Source organism: Scyliorhinus torazame, chromosome 16, assembly GCF_047496885.1.
Source record: "Scyliorhinus torazame isolate Kashiwa2021f chromosome 16, sScyTor2.1, whole genome shotgun sequence".
In the NCBI taxonomy this organism is placed as follows: domain Eukaryota; kingdom Metazoa; phylum Chordata; class Chondrichthyes; order Carcharhiniformes; family Scyliorhinidae; genus Scyliorhinus; species Scyliorhinus torazame.
The window spans coordinates 159886553-159908675 of NC_092722.1; the positions used below are offsets into that span (position 1 = coordinate 159886553).

At 44.9% G+C, this 22123-nt stretch overlaps 1 protein-coding gene across 2 annotated transcripts in view; it reads right to left on the minus strand.

The window, feature by feature from the left end:
* The window catches only part of LOC140393173 (uncharacterized), a 384488-nt gene that overhangs the window by 232849 nt on the left and 129516 nt on the right, over window positions 1-22123 (minus strand). For both annotated transcript variants that reach the window (XM_072479311.1, XM_072479313.1), the window contains 2 exons: window positions 16565-16672; window positions 2253-2363 (listed from right to left, as the gene is read on the minus strand). In XM_072479311.1, the coding sequence (XP_072335412.1) occupies window positions 2253-2363; window positions 16565-16672 (219 nt within the window). The remainder of the gene's footprint in view (window positions 1-2252; window positions 2364-16564; window positions 16673-22123) is intronic.

Genomic DNA, 22123 nt, shown 5'->3' on the forward strand with positions numbered 1-22123 from the left:
TCACTGAAAAATACATGACATTTCTGGCTTCTTTTGACTTATTCTGAGGTGCCTGCAGTACACTATGTTGCTAGATTGCACACAGCATTTGCCTTTTTAGGTAAATGGTAGCCAAAAAACAATTGGAATGCAAAGAGGGTGATTCTTTTGGTAACCTATCAGGATGCAGTGTACCCTTTATCTGGTTGAAGGAGTTTGAGAAGAGCTATAGCTTCAGACAGACTGGAAGCAGTTATTTAAGTTATAATGAAAGTTCCCAATAAACCTTACGGCAGCTGTTCCAATAAAGTTAATTTTAGAACAGAGCACCGAATAACGACATTTAGAAACAAGGCGTTCCCTTGGTTTGATGGCATCTGTAGTCAACGGCATCTGGACTGATAACCTTATTTGTATTATCAATCCCTCCGTCCTAAAAATACAGAACAGGGTAAACCCTGCACAGCTCAGGCATGACTCATCTCTCTTGTATTTGTGTTCCTCATGCTGAAAGGCGATTATCATAGCTACCCTCGTAGGCTTGATGTGATCTTTACCAACATCCAGGCATTTAGATTAGAACCAAAAGTTTGGATTTCTTTGGAATTAATGTCGGTGTCAGAAGCCCTCCAGTCCACTTTAGCTAATTTAAAAAAATTTTTTTTTAGCGTACCCAATTCTTTTTTTCCAATTAAGGGCAATTTAACATGGTCAATTGACCTACCCTGCCCATCTTTTTGGGTTGTGGGGGTGAGACCCACGCAGACACGGGAAGAATTAACTAAATTAAAGGGAAAATGCAGACACATTTTCCAAGTGTTTTGGGAATCAAATACTATTTTTCACTGCCAAAGATCATCATATACACACTAAATTACAAGCAAAATGATTTTAAGTATACATGTTCAGGAAAAACCTTTTTTCTTGAGTTCTCCAATGACCAATTATACTGGCTCAATTACTAAGAAAAGGAAAATGACCTTGAATTGACAAACCAATATAAAATCAATGTGAGCCAAAGTAGATTGTCCATCAGTTCATCCAAAGTGGCCAAATTCTGATGACATGCATGGGCGAGATCTTCCAGCTTGTTCATACCTGCAGGATCTCCGGTCCCACCGACAGTGCACCCCCACCGCGGGTTTCCAGGTGGTGTGGGGTGGATTCAATGGGATGCAGCGAACGGTAGGCTGCCTCCTGCTGCTGAGAAACACACGGTGGGGAGGCCAGATAATCTCGTCCATGGTGTTTTCAATTTGGTCTGGACTCAACACTTAATTCGTAACAGTGCCCCTTTCAAATTGCAGCTGGAAGCTGAAGATATCGGCATGTCTATGTCTCAATTGGGCTAGAAGGGTTCAAACTTGCTTTGCAGTGAAAATTTGCGCCACGCAAGTGCCAGGCAATGATTAAATCTCCAACAATAGAGGATCTAACCACCATGCCATAGCATTCAATGGAATTACCATTCTTGAACTCCCCACTTTCAACATTCCAGGGCATTGACCAGAAGCTGAACTGGACTCGCCATAAAATACCATTGTTACAAGAGCAGTTCAAAGGTTAGGAATCCTGAGGAGGGTAACTCACCTTCTGACTCCCCTCAGAAAGCTCAACACCATCCAGGACAAAGCAGCCCACTTGATTGGCACCCCATCCACAAACATTCACTCCCTCCGCCACTGATAACACAGTAGAGGCAGTGTGTACCATCTACAAGATCTACAGGAACTCACCAAGGCTCCTTCAACAGCATCTTCCAAAGGTATGACCACTACCATCAGGACAATAGTTACATGGGAACACCACCACCCATAAGTTCCCCTCCAAGTCATTCACTATCCTGACATGGAAATACATCGCCGTTCCTTCACTCTCACTGGGTCTAAATCCTGGAAGTCCCTCCCGAGCAGCACAGTGGGTGTTCCCACACAACGTGGACTGCAGCAGTTCAAGAAGGAAGCTCACCACCACCTTCTCAAGAACAATTAGAGTTGAGCAATAAATGCCGGCCTAGTCAGTATCCCTTGAATGAATTATTCAAAAATCACAGCCTTTTGGGTGGTAGTAAATGGAAACTAATCTGTCATCTAACTGACAGGAAATAATTATTCACCTGACACTAATTTGTTTTACGACAAGTAGCCACCCAGCTGAGAGCTTTGAAAAATATAGCACATGTTAGGCTAAGCCACTAAATACAGACAAATTAGTTATTTTTTCAGAAATAATAGGATTGTACCCTTATATATATATATATAAATGTGCAGTACCTTAAAGCAGACTGTTCATCCTGGAGAGGTGCATCACCCTTTGGAGGAGAAGGAAAGTCCACAAGCAGAGCAGAGCTGTCCGTATCTTTGAAATCACAAGGCACAGCAGTACTGGTAACACAGAAGTAATTTTTTTAATGAGCGTCTTTTAATGTGATGCCACAAAGATTTTTACAAATCATTCCTGCTTATTCCAATCAATTCAGCTGGGGAAACTCCAATAGGCAAACTGAATGAAAGTAGAAAAAAAAAACCTACTGGTTGAGTCTCTGTTGTAAGAGCAGCAATTCAAAGTCTATTATTGTGTTATAATTATCTCAAAAATTGGTGTTTCAATTGAAAAACAAAAACCAGAAAGAAAAATTGGTGCATAATGGTAGTAAGAATGTCACTTTCAGAATAAAGTGTTCCAGCGCTAAGGTTCAACTTATTGCAGTAACCAAATACTCAAAATGAATGACCTCAACTTCTTCAGCTGTCGCCTGACTTCCAACTGGAGGAAGTAACCAGACAGTTAGCCAGACACAGTAACATTTCACACTGGAAAGGAAATGCTGACTTTGTTCACCTCAGGCAACTGCAGGTACAGATCAACCTAGTGTCGGCCCAATCTTGAAACCCCTTTAAATGCTAGCAACAGAGATTAATATATTTTTAAATCCATTTTATTACATTAAACTAGCCTGACTCACTATTACTGCAATAATATCATCAAAGCATGATTCTATTCCACAGCACAAATCTCAGATGGGATAAGCTTGTACAGATTAGTTTTTGCAGAGCTTTTGTATCAAAATGCCAGAATTTGGTTTTAATGTCAAGAACTGTGGTGCATTAAAATATGGAGGAAGTTTATCCCGAGTTCAAGGAAACATGGCTGTTGTAAACAAAGAAGAAAAATGACAAATCCATTGATCAGATCCCACCCACTGATACTTTATTGAGCCACAAGAAATTAGAATTTTATTAAAACGTTTGCAGCAAAGTGATATGATATACCATTCAGATGCAAACTACTGCACATTACTGCAGTCATGGCTGGTGTCGTACCTAAAATGTTATGGAATAGAGCACTTGACACCTTAGGTATAACATCCCTACTAGATCTGGGCTGGGATTCTCCAAAATCCCGATCAAGTGTTGACGCCGGCGTAAGCACCGGCATGGTGTACGCCGGCGTCCACGGGTCTCCTGGCCCAGCAATCCACCGCTAGCAGGGGGCTAACATGGCGCTGGAGAGCTGCACGCTGCTCCGGTGCCGAAAAGCGGGCCGGCGCGGCATGCGCGCGGCGGCCGGCACGGGTCCGTGCATGCGTGTGGTTGCCGTCTCCGCGCCGGCCCCCGTGCAACATGGCGGGGCCCCAGGGGCCCGACGCAGAGGAACATAGGCCCCCTGGAATGAGCACGCCCGCCGATCGGTAGCCCCCGATCGCCGGCCTGGCCACCATGGAGGTCTCCCCCGGGGTCGGATCTCCCCGCCCCCAAACAGGATGGCCCCGCAGCCAGAACGGCGAGGTCCAGCCGGGTGGGACTATATGTGAACCACGCCGGCGGGCACTCGACTGGCACCGGACTGATCGCGCACGCGTGACTGGTGGGTTCGCGGAAGCGCCAACTCGCTGGATTTCCGGCATGAACGGCTATTCTCCGCCCCCATGCTGGGCACGATTCCGGTGCGGATGGTCGGAGAATCGCGTCACCTATTTTTAAATATTCCTGTGTCAATGTGCATGTATTTTGGTTGCCCACAACAGCAGCAGGCATGGGAGGGGTAGCCCAGATCAGCACAAGTGGCATCCTCAGCAGCTCTAACACAGTGAAAGTTTCAATCGCCCTCGAGTCTTCAGTTACTTTGGGAGGGGTGGGGACAGGCCAAAAAGCCTGGACTGTCAGTTAGATCCATCTTCCACTGACTGAGGAATTGGTACACCAGCTTTCATACAACTGTCCATTGGTCCCAGGCTGGTTCCAAAGGACTGCCTAGCCTGAAAGTCTCTTCTGTCTAGTCTTGACCCTCGGATCTTGGGAACGATATTTGAGATAGAGTTGGTGATTCCCCAACATGGCCCCATGGGCATTAATAAACACAGGACTTGACACAGAGTATCCTGGTTTTAGCCTAACCCATTTGCCTCCTGCCATGTTCCTGTCCAGTGTACCATAGTAGTACACTGGATGGTCCATGGGTGTTTGGAGCTTGCATTTTGACTGTATTAACACTTATCATAAGACATAGGAGCAGAAATGGACTATTTGGCCCATCAAGTCTGCTCCGCCATTTAATGAGATCACAACTGATGTGATAAACCTCAACTCCATTTTTCCGCCTAATCCCCATAGCCCTTGATTCCCTTACTGATTAAAAATCTGTCTATTTCAACTGCTACGAGGATGAAGTCTTCGGAAAAAAAGTCTTCTGAAGGGGCTGGTTTAGCACACTGGGCTAAATCGCTGGCTTTTAAAGCAGACTAAGGCAGGCCAGCAGCACAGTTCAATTCCCGTACCAGCCTCCCCGAACAGGTGCCGGAATGTGGCGACTAGGGGCTTTTCACAGTAACTTCATTTGAAGCCTACTTGTGACAATAAACGATTTTCATTTCATTTCATTTCATTTCAAATTAGTTCAAATGCATAAATTGTGGGTACTGTGGTGAACAGCTTTGAACTGTAAGACTATCGTTGTGCAATAAAATCAAAAGCGAGACACAATGTTTAATTAAAAAATAAATTTAGGGCAGCATGGTAGTGCAGTGGTTAGCACAGCTGCCTCACAGCACCGAGGTCCCAGGTTCGATCCCGGTTTTGGGTCACTGTCCGTGTGGAGTTTGCACATTCTCCCTGTTTTTGCATGGGTTTCGCCCCCACAACCCAAAGATGTGCAGGCTAGGTGGATTGGCCACGCTAAATTGCCCCTTAATTGGAAATAATGAGTTGGGTAGTCCAAATTTAAAAAAATAAATAAATAAAGTTAACACTTCTACTTGTTTTCCCAGTTATACACTGCCATTCTCTCAAAGATATTGTTTTCTTCCAGACCTATCTTTTCTGTGCCTTTTGAAATGGTTGAACCCTTTACTTACCCGACTCCTGTTTCCTTCATGCTCTCGCTGATCAGCATTAAGTGGAATAATTTGGAAAAGAATACGTTTTCACTGCCAGAAAAATGACTGAGGGATTTCTGCTCAGCAACTGAAAGTCCACGCTGCTGTTTTGTCATGTCATATCTATGTGTAAAGAAATGTGTGTACAGGAAGAAGCTGCGGATAATCAGCAGCCCCAGTAGACCACACCCAGAACAATAAACGTATCTGAGACACACAAGCAGCTAACTAAGAAAATTGAAACAAAGAATTTGATGGTGGAGTTAATTGCAAGCGGTGACTGAGGAACCAAAAGGCTGTTCAGATTTAAACAACACATTGAGAAGGTAAAAAAAAACAACAGATGTAAATGACTGATCTGGAGACTATTTGATTTACTTCCGGGGTGAGATCGTCTCCAGATGTAGGTCAGGGAAGCTCCTGCACCACCAGATTGACACTGCCATTTTGCTGGACTGCAGTCCATTACATAAGCAGGGAGGGTCCCAACTGCACAGCGGAACCTGACAGATAAGAAAATCCTTTGGTGATGCAGCACAGAATTGCTGGGTCGCCTTTGCACCCCTCCCCCCACAGTATACATGCATGAGGGTGACCCGACCCCCCCCCCCCCAATGCCGACCCCCACCAGACCCCATCAGAGAAACCCCCATATCAGACACCCACGCCATTTCAGACGCCCCCATTAGAGACCCCCATAAACAGCTAGGTGATAGGTGATTTCACTTCCTGTTTTTCTCAGCAGAAAGCACAACTGCTTTTGATGTGGTTAGGACCTGTCCATCATAGTTAGATATTCATAAACATTGTGATTAGCTTCACAGCATGGTACTTGAGATGCATTCAAGAGAAAAGGGAAATGACAGTAAACAATCCAGCCACCTGGCTGTCAAGAAATTATTTCCCTGTCATTAACAGCCTACTAAAAGCTATTTCTCTTTGAAAGTGAAATAGAAGCTTTCCAGATCAAAGGATCTGAGAGGGTTTAAAGCCTTGTGATGTGTTTTGACTTTCTCTGAAGCAACAGTTGCTGTTTTCTACACTTCTGTCTGAGGCAGCAGGTGTAAGGGACCGGTAAGTCAAAAAGCAGTGATTTTTCACTGTTTTTGCCTGGACTACTCTTTAGCTTCCATGTAGAGGTAGCTGATGGGGGGGGGGGGGGGGTCTCTGATAAGGGGGGGTCTCTGATAAGTGCGGGATCTCTGATATGGGGGCCTCTAATATGAGGGTCTCTAATATGGGAATCTCTGATATGGGGGTTCCGAAAGGGGGCTAAGAGGTGGGTGGGCAGGATTTGTATTGCGGGGTGAGGGAGTCCTCTGATAGATTTTTGGATTTTGGGGGCACCTACATTATATGCTTAGCCCCTTGACCCACCATGGGGTCCACCTCATCAGGGCCACGCTTACAAGTATTTGCACCAATTCATACTCTCGTGAATCCCAGTCGAGAAGGCCAGAGCATCAAGGAAGTGTGAAGAATTGGGCTTCCAGCCCGTTAATCCAATGTAAATGGATCCTAATGACCCATTTTCATCCTCCTGCCGGTGTGGGGCATGTAACTCGCTGCACCGCTGGTAGGGGACCTGAGCACCAATCCCGATTTTTGCCCGCTGGGTAATTCTCTGCCACACCAGGAACTACGCTACCAGCAGCTGGCATTGGGGAATCCTCCTCTCTGTTTCTGACTGCGCAAAACATTACAACAAAGTAAATGACTTGATAGCGCACAATTAAGTTTTTATTTATTCATTTACAGGGTGTGGGCATCGATGGTTAGGTAAGCATTTATTTCCCACTCCTAGTTGACCTTCAGAAGGTGGTGGTGAGCTGCCTTCTTGAATCGTTGCAGTCCCTGAGGTACACCCATAGTGCTGGTAGGGAGGGAGTTCTAGGATATTGCCCAAAGACAGTGAAGGAACAGTGATATATTTCCAAACAGGATGGTGAATTACTTAGAGGGGAACCTCCAGGTGGTGGGGTCCCTAGGTATCTACTGCTCTTGTACTTCTAGTTGATAGTGGTCATGGGTTTGGAATAAGTTACGTAAGGAGCCTTGATGAGTTCCTTCAGTGCATCTTATAAATGGTACACACTTCTGCCACTATTTGTGTGTGGTTGAGGGAGTGAATGTTTGCTGGTGGTGGAGGGGGGGGGGGAATGTTTGTGGACGGGGTAGCAATCCAAGTGGGCTGCTTTGTCCTTGTCCTTTTTTTTTTTCTGAAAGTATTTTTTTTAAATTTAGAGTACCCAATTCATTTTTAACCAATTAAGGGGCAATTTAGCATGGCCAATCCACCTTCCCTGCACATCTTTGGGTTGTGAGGGTATGACCCACGCAAACACGGGAAGAATGTGCAAATTCCACACGGAGTGTGACCCAGAGCCGGGATTGAACCTGGGACCTCGACGCCGTGAGGCAGCTGTGCTAACCACTGCACCATCGTGCTGCCCGTTGTCCTTGTATTTAATTGAATTCTAAAAAGAAACTGAACAATGATCTGATAACAAGTCATGATTAAAAATGAGAGATAATGTCATATGATAGTTGTGGTTGTTCGTCATCATGACTTAGGTCATAAACCTCCGGACAGAACTCCAATGATGAGCAAACACTCGAAGTGGTACATTATGGAAATAGCTAATTAGGTTCAATGAGTGAGCGTTTGACCTTCATTGAAACCCCTTGGCCAACACGGTGTAGCAGCAAACAGAAAAGTTCAAAAGTATGAATAACAATTTGGAATGTTCATCATTGCAGCTTTAATCATTATAGCGGTATAAATACTGGCTGGTGTTCAATCATTATGTTAGAATAGGCGTGCTCCAATAGGTAACAGTGGTAAATATATAGGGTTGGATTTTCCTGTCCCTCAGATGCGTGTTTCTCAACGGCACGCCATTTACTGGTGACAGGATACTCTACTCCGGCCGCTAGTCATCGGGATTTCCTATTGAAACCACCCCACGCCCTCGGAGAACCCGTGGGCAGGATTGTGCTGCCGGCGGGAACAGAGAATCCCAACAGCCGGAGAATTCCGGCCCATGTATCAGTGTTTTCCATGTGCTCAGCAGTCTCAAACATTTCTGCCACTGTAACGACCCTCACGAGGCCCACGGGAACGACCCAATTGATCTCCTCATGGGACCCGTGGACTATGAGCTCCCCTGCTGAGGGGCGGAGGCCTAACAGCTGGGGCTCGTTGAACCGGGCAGTTAAAATCCGGTCAGGATTGGAACTGGAACTGTGGATGGTCCCAGCTGGGACTGATGAGCAGCACGCCGCGTTGCAGCCTTGTTTTTCTTTGACAGAATAAATCTGTATGTTTAAGCCTTCTCGGGATTCCTGTGAACAATATAGTCACCACATTCGAATCTCACAGCAGACACAGGCAGATATGATAGCACAGCTGGAACTATAAAGAATGAAAGGATTTTAGAACAGTTGTTACATTACATTAGGCGTTGCAATTAAAATTTCTTCCTTTAGGCCTTTAGCACTTAACCCTTTGTTGCCAATTATTAGTTTGTTTCTTTCCCATTTGCAAATTTTTATTTCATTTGTCATCTTGGGCTGGATTCTCCATCCGGGAGTCTAATTTCTCCTGCCGGGATAGACTTGCTCCTGGTCTGCGATGGCACTAGGAGTGGCACCCAGGAGCCATTCCCTTTCCCTTGACATGCAAATTTATGCATGGTGGGGAAGTGTTTGATTCCTTCAGAATCCCAGTATCAGGCCGCCATTTTGAGTGGATGGCCTGATACCGAGGTCTGATGGCAGGCTCCCCTCCCCTGCAAATCCTGCCTCTCTGGCCCCATCAGACGCCCCAACAAAGACCTCCAAATCAGAGACCCCATCAGACTCCCCCATCAGAGTTCCCCAAAAGAGAATCCCCATCAGACCTCCAGGAACCCTCATCAGGGACTCCCATATCAGAGACCCCCATACAGAGACCACATACCAGCGACTCCCCCATCAGAGATCTCCCTATCAGAGATCCTCCCATCAGAGATCCTCCCTAAGGTAATACCACGAACACAACACATCCATATGTGTTTCCAAACTAAACTGAGGATAATAATGGGAGGTATTGACATAAATGATTTAATATGCAACTTTTCAAAGCATATGGACTTGTCTAAGCATCAGAAGAGTTATTGCTCTTATTCAGTCTCTCATATTAAATATTAATATTAAATGATCTCCAAGGAGCTACATGTGGCTGAGTACAATGAACAGCTTATAGCAAATCTGGGGTCTGCTGTCTGCTCATTATACTCTATAGGCACTTGTTACAATTACTTAAAAGTATAATGGTGCCCTTTCAACCTGGAAAATGCAGGCAATGTCATTAGTTTAGGATTGCTGCAGCAAAGAGACAGAACAGATATAATGAACCTCATGGCCTCTATCTATGCTATAAATTTCAATGCTTGCATGGTAATCAAATATTGAATTTCTCTTGTGTGTTATAGTCATAAATATATTTCTTTTTTTAAATTTTGAAAATACATTTTTTTTTAACCTTGTGTACGAGAGATAAAATCATAAATTGTTTCAGCGCAGAAACAGATAATTCAATCCATCCAAACTGCATCAATACTTCTCCACGCGGGCCACATTTAATCTCCCTTGCTCCCAAATTCTTTTCAGAGACAACTATCTAATTCCCTTTTATAAGAAAAATGGATTCTGCTTCAACAGAAGTTTTCAGCAGAGTTTTCCATATTCTCAGTTCAACACTGTTAGCCGTAAACTCTTTCAGATATGATGTTAAACTGAGAGAACGCTGACTGGCTTTTCAGGTGGATGTAGAAGATCCGCTAACACTGTCAAATGAAGAAGGTCAAAAGGGTGTGTCTGGCATTCTTCAACAAGCATCACTAAAACAGATTGGCTGATCATTTATCTCATTTCTATTTGTGGGACAATCCTTCAAAAGAACATTGTTAACTGAGCAATCTAGAACATCATAAAATGTCTGATTAAAGTTCGAGCTTGAATTTGTGCTTCATTGTTACTCTGTCACTATCCAGCTGTATTTAATATCCTCCCCATAGGCGTGTTGGTGGCAGCGGTCATTTAATCAGGTGGATGGGTAGGTGGGGACTCCGTCACTGCCCTGATTAAATCCCTGGCAGGCAGGCTTGTAGACAGCCTTCCCATCCCACCACCAACTGAGGGTCTTAAGTGGCAATTATTGTCTACATAAGGGCCTCACACCACGATATTCACCCAGCAACAAGTGGGGCAACACGTCATGTGGGGAGCCCGAACAGGAAATCCTCTCAGGGCTGCCAGCATTCTCTGGGTGGGGTGGAGTGGGTCACTCATTCAAAGTTACTCAGTGCCTGATAGACGGACCCAGCATTGCTAAGGGAGGAGCCCAATGAGAGCCATCCCTATTACCTTGCCACGTGTGCACCTCCTCTCCCTCCACAACGACAATGCCCATGTCCCCTCCTGCCTTTACTCATCTGTGCCCAGGTCCCTCCTCGATCTTAAGCCTCTGGTGGGCAGCAGTCACTACTGGCACCAGCCACCGACTGCTCCCTGGCACGTCAATCAATGAAGTGCTGCTGGCTCCTGATTGGTCAGCAGGATCTTAGATCGCGGGGAAGGCCCACTGCTGCCCCGTTAAGTATCTGAGTGGCACTTAATGCGACAGGCATCCTGAAAAGAGGTGACACAAGGCTCTCACTAGCTCTCTAGCCAGAGGGTAAGACCAAATTGCCTCCATTGCCCATTGGATCAATGTAGGGCGTCAGTTAAGGGGAGTGTCATCCACAACCAAAATTGGCGACACACTTAGCAATCCGATCTCTGGAAGCCCTGAGGGAATTATATCCTTAATTGGCAGCAGGATCCCTGCCGCCGGGTCCACGAGGAACATTCAATTCCTACATGTCCCACCCCCAACAGCTGCCAGGCGATTACATGCCAGCAACTCTCCATTACTGGCAGTGCCACTGGGAGTGGTGGCTGCTTTATTTTATTCTTTCATGGCTTGTGGGCATCCCTGACAAAGTTAGCACTCGTTGCCCATCCTTAAATGCCCTTGGGAAGTTGGAGGTGAGCTGCCTTGTTGAACCACCGCAAGTCCGTATGCTGTAGACATAACCACAGTGTTGCTGGGAAGGGAGTTTCAGTTTGACCAAGTGACAGAGAAGGAATGGCAATATCGTTCCAAGTCAGGAAGCTGTGTGGTGGTGTTCCCTTGTCCTTCTAAGTGGTAACAGTTATGGGTTTGGAATGTGCTGTCAGAGGAGCCACGGTGAGTTGATGCAATGTATCTTGTAGATGGTACACACTGCTGCCACGATGGTGATGAAGTGAGTGAATGTTTATGTTGGTGTATTGGATGCCAATCAAGCAGGCTGCGTTGTCCTGGATGGAGTCGACTTCTTAAGTGTTATTGGAGTAGTATTTATACGGCTGGTCCAGTTCAGTTTCTGATCAATTCTAACCCTCCCAGGATTTTGCCAAAGTGGATTCAGCCATGGTAATGCCATTGAACAACAAGGAGAGATGGTTAGGTGCTGCCAGTAATACACGTGGACTTTCACCATGAATTATCATTAGATCCTGGAAAAAAGGTAAGCGAGGGCAGGATGAGAGTCACAAGGAAGGATTATCGGTGAGGTGATGGGGTGGCGAATGATCGGTGGAAAGGGCAGGGGGTGGATTTTTGTGGGCAGCCACTTCCCTGTCAGCCCCTCAATCAAGTACTGAGTGCCATTGAAGGAAGAACCTTCCCCCCAAAAAGGCCGCAAGCAAACTTGACAGGGTAAGCTTGCTGGGCTGCCCGTATTGAAGGTCCCCTGCCTGCCGTTGGTGGAAAATGTTAAGCACTTCCCATATAGAACATAGAACATTACAGCGCAGTACAGGCCCTTCGGCCCTCGATGTTGCGCCGACCTGTGAAACCAATCTAAAGCCTATCTACACTATTCCCTTATCATCCATATGTTTATCCAATGATCATTTAAATGCCCTTAATGTTGGCGAGTTCACTACTGTTGCAGGCAGGGCATTCCACGCCCCTACTACTCTCTGAGTAAAGAACCTACCTCTGACAACTGTCCTATATCTATCTCCCCTCAATTTAAAGCTATGTCCCCTCGTGCTAGCCATCACCATCTGAGGAAAAAGGCTCTCACTGTCCACCCTATCTAATCCTCTGATCATCTTGTATGCATCAATTAAGTCACCTCTTAACCTTCTCTCTAACGAAAACAGCCTTAAGTCCTTCAGCCTTTCCTCATAAGATCTTCCCTCCATACCAGGCAACATCCTGGTAAATCTCCTCTGCACGCTTTAGGTAACCACCTCTCTCAAGAGGCCACGATCGACAAGGAGATTGAGCACCGGATCAGCTGCACAAACTCAGCCTTCTTGAAACAACTAGTGATTCACAACAAAGACCTCAGCAAGTCAACAGAAGTCCGAATGCACAAAGCATTTATCGTCACCTGCAATGACACCTCGACTGTGTACGAGCAAAACACAGTGCTGGAGAAATTCCATCAGCAATGCCTCCAGACTCAAAGGGAGGACTATCACACGAAAGGCTAGTGTCCTTCCTGAAGCCAGCTCCACCATCATTCAGGCAAAACTCCTGCAGAATCAACTTCAATGGACTGGACACTGTCTGGGTGGCCAAAAACATCTCCCCCACCAGGTCCTGTTTGCCCAGCTCTCAAAACATCACCGTTCCGGGGAGGACAAAGAAAACATTTCAAAGACATCTCCTTGAAGCACGACAACATTGAAATTAATGACTGGGAGTAGCTTGCGACCAATCATTCAAAATGGTGACAACCTGTCCATTAAGCTGCATCACGATTTGAATCACAATGTCTTAATGATGAGGCAGAGTGGCAGTAGTGAAGGTAAGAAAAGGAAGCACATCCTGCACTGCAGATCCCATTACCTCATGGTCCTGGCCCTTGTGTCCAAAGATCTGCGGATCAAGAATCAGCCTGTTCAGCCATATTGAGACCAATGGCAAAAACTCATAACCCTGAATAGATGTCATTCACAATTTGTGGGACAGCTGGACTTAATCTGAGGGAGAATAGAAGGCAGCAAAAACCCCATCCCACACCTTCCCTCCCAATCAACCCCCCCCCCCCCCCGCCCTCCCCACACACACACATCCACACACAAATTATTGGATGGTGAGTTATCGGAACTCGCCTCCAGGGAGGCCATTAAATTTTGCGCATTGTGTGAAATAGCTCAAATAAAAGCTCGAATCAATGCTCAATCTGAGTTGTAGAATGCAGGGAAACTACAAGTATTTCCACAGGGGTCAAAGGGAAAAGTAGACCTCGAGGCTGTGAGAGACAACAGTAGACACTGAGAGTTACATGACCTGTTGGGACCAAAGCACACAGCCTGAGAAAATACAAAGCTCAATTGGGGTTGTGGACTTCTTGTTTGAGACGAAGTACGCTCAGAAATCCATTCCAGCTGTTGAGCTTTTTCACATAGTTGCCTTCAGAACAGCATACCATACCTCTTCATTCACCTGAGGAAGGAGCAGCGCTCCGAAAGCTAGTGACATCAAAACAAACCTGTTGGACTTTAACCTGGTGTTGTAAGACTTCTTACTCAGAACAGCTGGCAGGAAGTGGTGAAGTATAGAACTCAATGGGGCAACATCAGAGCACAACGAGGTCATTTGACAGAATGCTTTTACAGTGGGATATAAAGTCCCACTCTCAAGACATTTTGTTAAAGCTTTTAGGCAGCAATTCTGTCAGGGGAGGGGAGTTTGAGTAACTCAAGCAGAAGGCCAGTGGTGCTCCAGCTGGACTTCAGTCGCTTCATTGCAATTTCGATGGTCAGTGGATTCATGAGCATAACAGATAATGCATTGCATGTGTCTGTCAGAAGATGAAAAAAAAGGTGAAAAGTTTTACATGGAAGGCAGTCCTTTCAAGGCATTAAAGTGGGTTAAACTGCAAAGGAAACTATAGAGACAATTGAGAAGAACAACAATGAAAAGGTCCAGATTGGGGCTGGTGAAAACAAAAGTCCAAAACTGGAGGCTACAAACTGGTGTTGGTATCTAAACTGAAGATTGGGGGCGCGATTCTCCAGCCTCGTTGCACTCTCGCTCGAGCGAAACGAGACGGGTGAATAGCAGCAGATACCGAAAACGGGAATCGCACCAGGCGCCAAACAGTTTGCAATACAACCGGCCCACCCCCATAGACGAGAATCCAATTATCACCACTTAAGCCCAATTAACGGGAGCCACCCCAGATCCAATGGACCCCTGTCATTCATTGGAGTCCCCAGCAAGTGGTCATGCTGGTGCCAATTAGTACTCCTTTTGAAAAACGTGAACCTGACGGAAGGATTGCTGCGGGGACCCTAGTAGGTGAGTACCCAGTGCTCGGCGGGGTTGGGAGACCCTCGTCTGGGATTGGGGGACCCTCCACAGGGGTGGGCCACCATGGGAGGGGGGGGAAGGTGCTGGGGGGGCAACCAGGGGGCAACTGCATGTGGCACCACCATGCCAAAGCCTGGATTGTGTGTACCCATTCCACGATACCCCTTGTCCTTGCCTGTCTGCCCCACCAACCGTCCATAACCCCCATCGACTGCCGAGGTCTCTGGCCAGGCGGTTGAAGGCTATTTATTGCTATTCGGGAATTGGCTTGTGGTTACGTGAGCAGTTTACACAACCCAAGTGGATTCCCGTGGGTGGGCGGGCATGTGGGAGTCATTGCCTAGCATCCCAAACATACCTTGATGCCTGGAGACCGTGCTTGAACACTGCGGGAGGCAACACCACACATGCAACAGCCAACATCCGAATGCAGGGCATGGGTCATAGGTCCAGCGCCATGTCCACGGCCAGAGGGAGGGGGTGGGAATGCCTGGAGAGATGGGCCAAGGGTTCAGAGGTCGGCCCGCATTGCAAACAAAAGTGACAGAAGCATCATATTGGTTGTGCATAAGTGTGTTTTTGTGTGTTACAATTCCCCACCCTCTCGATGGTTCTGCCCCCCCCCCCCCCCCCCCACCCTTCCCCCCAACCTTGATTTGCAGCGAAAAGCCCATCGGGCCTTGTTAAGTGACCAATTAACGTTGAATCGCATTGCCGACCTCACTGGGTCGAATGCCGGAAAGCTCCCAGCAGTTCCTGCTCGCTACCACAGAGGATCCCGCCCTGGGGATATAATCGCATTGCCGGCCTCACTGGGTCGAACGCCGGAAAGCTCCCAGCAGTTCCTGCTCACTACCACAGAGGATCCGGCCCTGGGGATATAATCGCAGTTTGGATTGTCCCAATCCAATGCTCAATGCTCGAGTAAATTCACAAGGTGTCAGCTATGGCTTAGTAGGTAGCAATCTGAAGGTAAATTCTCAACTTCCCCAGCTGCGTGTTCCTCGGTGTTGCACCGTCACCGGCGCACCGGCGCCAGAAGCGGGATCCTCCATTCCCGCCGCCACCCATTCGGATTTCCCATTGTGGCCACCCCCACACTACCGAGAAACCTGCAGACAGGGGTGCACTGCCAGCGGAACGGAGAATTCCGCCAGCGGAGAATTCACCCCCTTGTTTCTGAGTCAGAAGCTTGTGGGTTTAAGTCCCACTCTAGGCTGGCACTGAGGGAGTACTGCACTGTTGGGGATGATATCACTTGACTGAGATGACGAACCAAGGCTAACGTCTGCCTTCTCAGGTGAACGTACAAGATGCCACGGAACCTTGTGAAGAGGTACAGGGGAATTACCTCCATAGTCCTGAACAATATTACCCTCAAATTCTAAAAACAGGTTACCAGTGCGCAAGTGTAATGCTGTATTTCTTACATTACAACAATAACTGCTGTATTCAATTGTTCTGGGTCTGAGTGCATGAGTCTGTTGACTGTTCCTCTGTATGTATGTGTTAGTCAAGCCTGTGGGTGTGGTTACAGAAAACAAGAAACTGAAAGTAAGCTTATAGCTGCAGATATTTTAAAAAAGTAATTCAACCCTGTTCACACAGAATTTGATGAGAGTCATCTCTGCATATCTCTAACTGCAAAAGACAAGTGACTACACTACAGATGTACTTTGAAATGTGCTGAGGTCATAAAAGGTAAGATAAAAATGGAAGTATTTCTTTTTTTCACTAAATCATTGATACATCTTTTTGATTACACAGGTAATAAAGTAGATGAAAGACGATAGTTATGAGATCAGTACCTTTTCGTAATTTGCTCAGAGGATGAGTATGTGGCCTCAACTGGAACAATATGAGGAGTAACGACAAAAAGAGGGTGTAAATCCTGTTTTTCACAAGGTGATGGTACACTTTTACAGAAAGAAAAACAGAAATATCTTGTGATTTTACAGAACTAACAATGATACAAACTGCTTCACTACGTTATCCAGCATTATTCTCCATATTACTTCTTATGTAATTGAAAAACTCAACTTATGCACCAGGTGGTGAACCATTTAGAAATGCAATATAAGTATGGTCCAAGTCTCAATACTTTGTTCTGTACTGAGGTACATTTTCTTCTGTTCAACTAATGTTTTCAAAAAGACCATCACACTCACGTTGCCAAATTAGCAAATGAGAATATATACGCTCTCAACTGGTCTGGCAGTGTGATACCACAACTAGCCTCGGCCTTGTTTTGTTAAGGAGGGGAAAGTTAGCCACACTGCCAGGTCTTCATCATTGGTTGGCATCCTCTGTTCCCCTCTCCTTACCCACTGAGGGAAAATCAGATTACAATTCTGCCCACATTGCTCAAATACACAAACACATGCTTCCAAACAATCTGAAATGGTTTTCAGTGACATTTAGAAGGGTTTGTGAATTGGTGATTATGTGCCTAACCTCTCATTTAGAGAGCCGCGCATATGGGGACTTTAGAAAGGTGATGCGAGTGATGAAAAATAAATAGGCTGCAGTCCATATACATGGAAGAGTTGTGGTCTCTTGAATGTTAAACAGCACTGCTTGAGGACATTACAATGAGTACAGATCATACAATGTGCGAAATAACCTCATTAAACTCAGGAGGCAGAATGCGATGTGTTTTAATGTGGTATCAGTTTTATCAAAGTAGAAATTATTGCATTTCTATCAAGTAACTTTTTTGCAATAAAGTTTTAATGCTCAATCAGCAATGTTTAAACCATTGCCCCGTTGCCATAATAAGGGGTAGAAATTCTGGAATGTCGTTTGGAGCCTGCACCGAAGTGGTACAACACAAGGCTGCTCCAATATTGGGCCTTGGGGCTCATTTGCATCAAGCTAACGTGGCACAAGCACCTAGAGGTTGATGAGTCATTGAAGATCCTGTTCAAATATAACTCTCTTACAGTGAGCTGAAGTAAAGAATTTGGAATACAATCAAAAGGAATTGATACTTGAATAACACAGCTACTCCTTCTGGAGAAGTAAAACAGTTCTGGCCTGTAAGTAAACAGAAGTAGCCAATTCCTATTCCCTTCAGCAGGCAGTCATGGCCTGAAAATGGCATCAGATGACTTATCTTCCTGTTTACAGGAGCAATCTGACCACCACCATCTTGTATAGAGTCCTTAGAAGGACAGCTGTGGAGACAGGAAGCTATTTGGGACATTCCAATTAGGGTCATATCATGTTCGTTCAATAAAAACAAGGGTGAAATGCTGATACATGGGCTGGAATGTTAATTTCAAGCCCCAAAAGTTGGTTATTAGGATCCTCGCATGAGTAATCCGTAAAGTTAAGGTTTTCACAAGAGGGTGAACATTTAAATTAATTGCAGCTATATTTGAACCAGGGGTGGGACACGTTAACCACTGGTGCGATCCACAGCTCCAGAAAGAGTCTGAGACATACAGAAATTCCGTATTCCCACATCATTACTGAAGCATTTATTAATGAGTTTCAGTGCAGTAGAAAAATGGAAACATATTTTACGAACAATGTTTCCTGGCACTTGCGACTTATGAACTAAATTGGAGCATGCAAATAAATGGAAAACACTGAAATTATGCCAATCATAAGTTTCATTTCTCTGAGCGTATTTTAACCTTTTGAATTATGTAACAAACAAAAAAAACTGGAGGGTACAGATTCTGTGACCATGCACGAGGTGGAAAATACTCGCCAGTTTATTTTTTTTAAAAGCTACATAATAAAGCACAGATGGAATCTTTGACTCATCTACCAACCATTCACCAGCACAAATGTACATAAACATTTCAACAACAAACTTCCTTAATTGCATGGACACATTTACAGATGTGAGACTTTTTTCCCCTATTAGGAACTTTCGGTCTATTAAAAATATTTAACATGTGACCTGAAAGCCTGTCATCGATTTAAACAACCAGAATCTCTGTGCATATGTGTTAGTAGTGCCCAATAGATTGTATTTCTTCATGAAACTGAATGTCAAAAGAATTGTAAGTCTGTACGAACAAGACTCCTGGGTCTAGTCACAGTGAATACCAAAAATGTCAGGCGTGTAGGAATGCCTGTGAAGCAGCCTGTCCCTTGGCAAGAGAAGAGAGGTCAGTCTCAGTCCTACTCTCCCTACATCAAGTGGCCTTTTTTGGGTGTTCCTGTGCTAAACAGGGAGTTCTGTCTTGCATACCCTCATAGTCTGGCTTGTTGGGAATGAGAAATGGTGGACGTAGCAGTTGCAGTTATGGCTTACCCAGTCCCTCACATGTCTGGTGGCTTCAGCTGCTTTTATTGTGCACAATGCCAACAGCTGCCAACACACACAGTGGTTGTCACCCATAATTCAACATTATAAGGATATCAATGCCAATTGCAGTTCTATATGCACGTCCCCATTAACAGAGCGGTGTTGGTAACAATTGAGCAGTGCGCTCACTACTGCTGCGAGGCAAAATGTGCATACACCATGTCCAACGTTTCATAGGTTGTGAACATCTAACTCATAGACAGAAAAAACAAGCAGTCATTCATCAGGAGGCCTACACCAATAATGGAAGTTAAAGCGGGAGAGAAGCATTCTATAGTTGCAAGTTTCCAATTGGATACTGTTGCCCTGACCCATCAGTAATGAAATAGTATGTTATGAGAAGGTGCTAATGTTACTGGGCATCAAAGGTGCCAATATAGTCCCAAAATGTGGGCATATTTGGAAGAAGTAACCCTTGGTTATGTGTACGATCTGTTAATTAGCTGCATCATCAACATTTACTGTTCAGATTTCCAGCATCTGCCGTATTTTGCTTTTATTATATATGGATAGTCAGCAGTCCTGGTGATTTGGAAACCAATCCCTAACCAACTCTTCTTGATCAGTGTACAGGCAATGTGATAAATAGATACATAGAAGACAGGAGCAGGAGGAGGCCTTTTGGCCCTTCGAGCCTGCTCCGCCATTCATCACAATCATGGCTGATCATCCAACTCAATAGCCTAATCCTGCTTTCTCCCCATAGCCTTTGATCCCATTCTCCCCAAGTGCTATATCAAACCGCCTCTTGAATATATTCAAAGTTTTAGCATCAACTACTTCCTGTGGTAATGAATTCCACAGCCTCACCAATCTTTGTGTGAAGAAATGTCTCCTTATCTCTATCCGAAATGGTTTACCCTGAATCCTCAGGCTGTGACCCCTGGTTCTGGACACACCCAGCTTTGGTAACATCTTCCCTGCATCTACCCTGTCTAGTCCTGTTAGAATTTTATAAGTCTCTGTGAGATCCCCCCTCATTCTTCTAAACTCCAGCGAGAACAATCCCAACCTAGTCAATCTCTCCTCATATGACAGTCCCGCCATCCCTGGAATCAGTCTGGTAAACCTTCGTTGCACTCCCTCGAGAGTGATGAGTTCAGCGGAATTAAAAATGATCTGAACTGAGAAAGTATCTACCTAATCAACCCAACAAACATTCATCTGTTTCCAAAATCTCTAATCAAACCTTATCCCATTGGCCAATGTTTGTAGTTCTCTTATTTTCCGCTATGGTTTACCTTGTGGAACAAGTGTATTGTTTCTGTTTTCACACAATGACCCAGATTTCATGATAGTGATAACATCAAAACTGTGAGGGTCCCCGGAATTATTCAAGAAACTGACAGTAACTTCTGGAGTCCACACATGCACAGAATAACATGGAAATCCAACAGTGATTTGGCGATTCCCCACAGGGTGCACAGGGACCCCACCCCCTAGGCTGCAACGGTGAAGATCAACGGAATTGACAAGAGCCTTCTTGTACACTGTTATTCTCATTGTAACAAAAACCCTTTCAAAGGGTACAACTTGTTGAATGAGGCGTAACTGAGTTTTGAACAGAGTATGAACCTTATAAACACTTTTAATGATTCTGAAATGCTAATTTTATGATTGAGGAATGTCAACATTTGCCATAATAGTTAAGGAAATACACTTTTGTTTCGTTTTTCATTTTTTAAGCTTGTATCTTAATTCAATTCTAATCATTTATTTTGCTATCCCAAAATTGGAAAGTGAAAGATGTTAAGTGCTTTGCTGTGTACAAAAACTTCACTGTGATAGGCTGCCTACCTGCTTTCTGATACAACTAGCTGGACATCATCTTTGTAATAATCCAGGTTGAAGTGCCACTGCTGGGAGCCTTTCCTCGACGGTGACTTCCGCCCAGGATTCTGTCACCTCTATTTCCATTTCGAAGCCTGAGTCTTCGCCGTCTTGCTGACTGGCTCTCGGGTCAAGGATGGGTTGCATCCTATGTCTGTAAGCTGGAATGAAGGACTTTGAGGGTACTGTTTCTCCAGGAGTAGTTTCCTTAGGGTTCCCTGCTTCTGAGGTGGTCTACCCACTTCCTTAAGCTCACCTCTCTGGTTTGACCTAATATTATACAGGCCCCGTTTTCTCTACTACGACAGCCAGAATCCAAATGGGGCCGTCTCTGAAGTTATAGATGTGAACAATGTCTCCCGGCCTAAATGCACCATCTGAGCTCCTGCTGTTATGGTTTTTCTTCTGGCCTCTTACTTTGAATGTACTTTGCTGCTTAAGTTGGGGAACAGTAAGCTGAGTCTAGTCCAGAGACACCATGTGATGAATGTAAGAAATTGGTATAAATTTGCATTATATGTATCTGGTGCAGTAATCTTTTTTTTTAAATTCTGGTTTCAAAGAAAGGCGGACACTGTGGCTGCAGATGGTAATTAAGATGTTGTCAAAGTAAGATCATCATTCATTCTAACCATGTATAGTGTTTACCTAAATAGGGCAAATGGAATTTTGCTTATAGAAAGAAGATTTCCTGGAGTTTAGAATTGAGGGGTTGTGGTTAGCCTTAGTAAGTTGGTCATAACCACTTAGTGGGATAGAGATGATGTAATTATTGGGAGGAGACAGGGCTGAAGTAGTCAGGTTTTGAGTTTAGTCAGTTTAGATTTGGCTGTGAACAGAACAGCAGCTTCTGCACAAGGCTATCAGGTTGAGTAGTATTCTGACACAGACAAGACTCTGCAGGCTATTTCCTGACAGAAGGATCTCCCACTCTCCAAGCAATCTTTGAAAGGAATTCTTTATTCAGAGGCTGGCAAGTACTCCTGTGTTTGCTGACTGCATTTAAAAGTGGATTTTGACCTGTGATGGGTTTTGATTGATCGGAGATAAAGAAGGCAATAGTTCAGAGTTCAAGTGTTTCATTTTATTGTTAAGCATTATTTAACTGGTAATTGTAAGCTGTATTTCTGTGCTGTTAAAGCTACTTTAATGCTGTGAGTAATAAAGTTTGTTTTAATATACCGTATCCTGATTTGTGCATTGAGTCACGCCT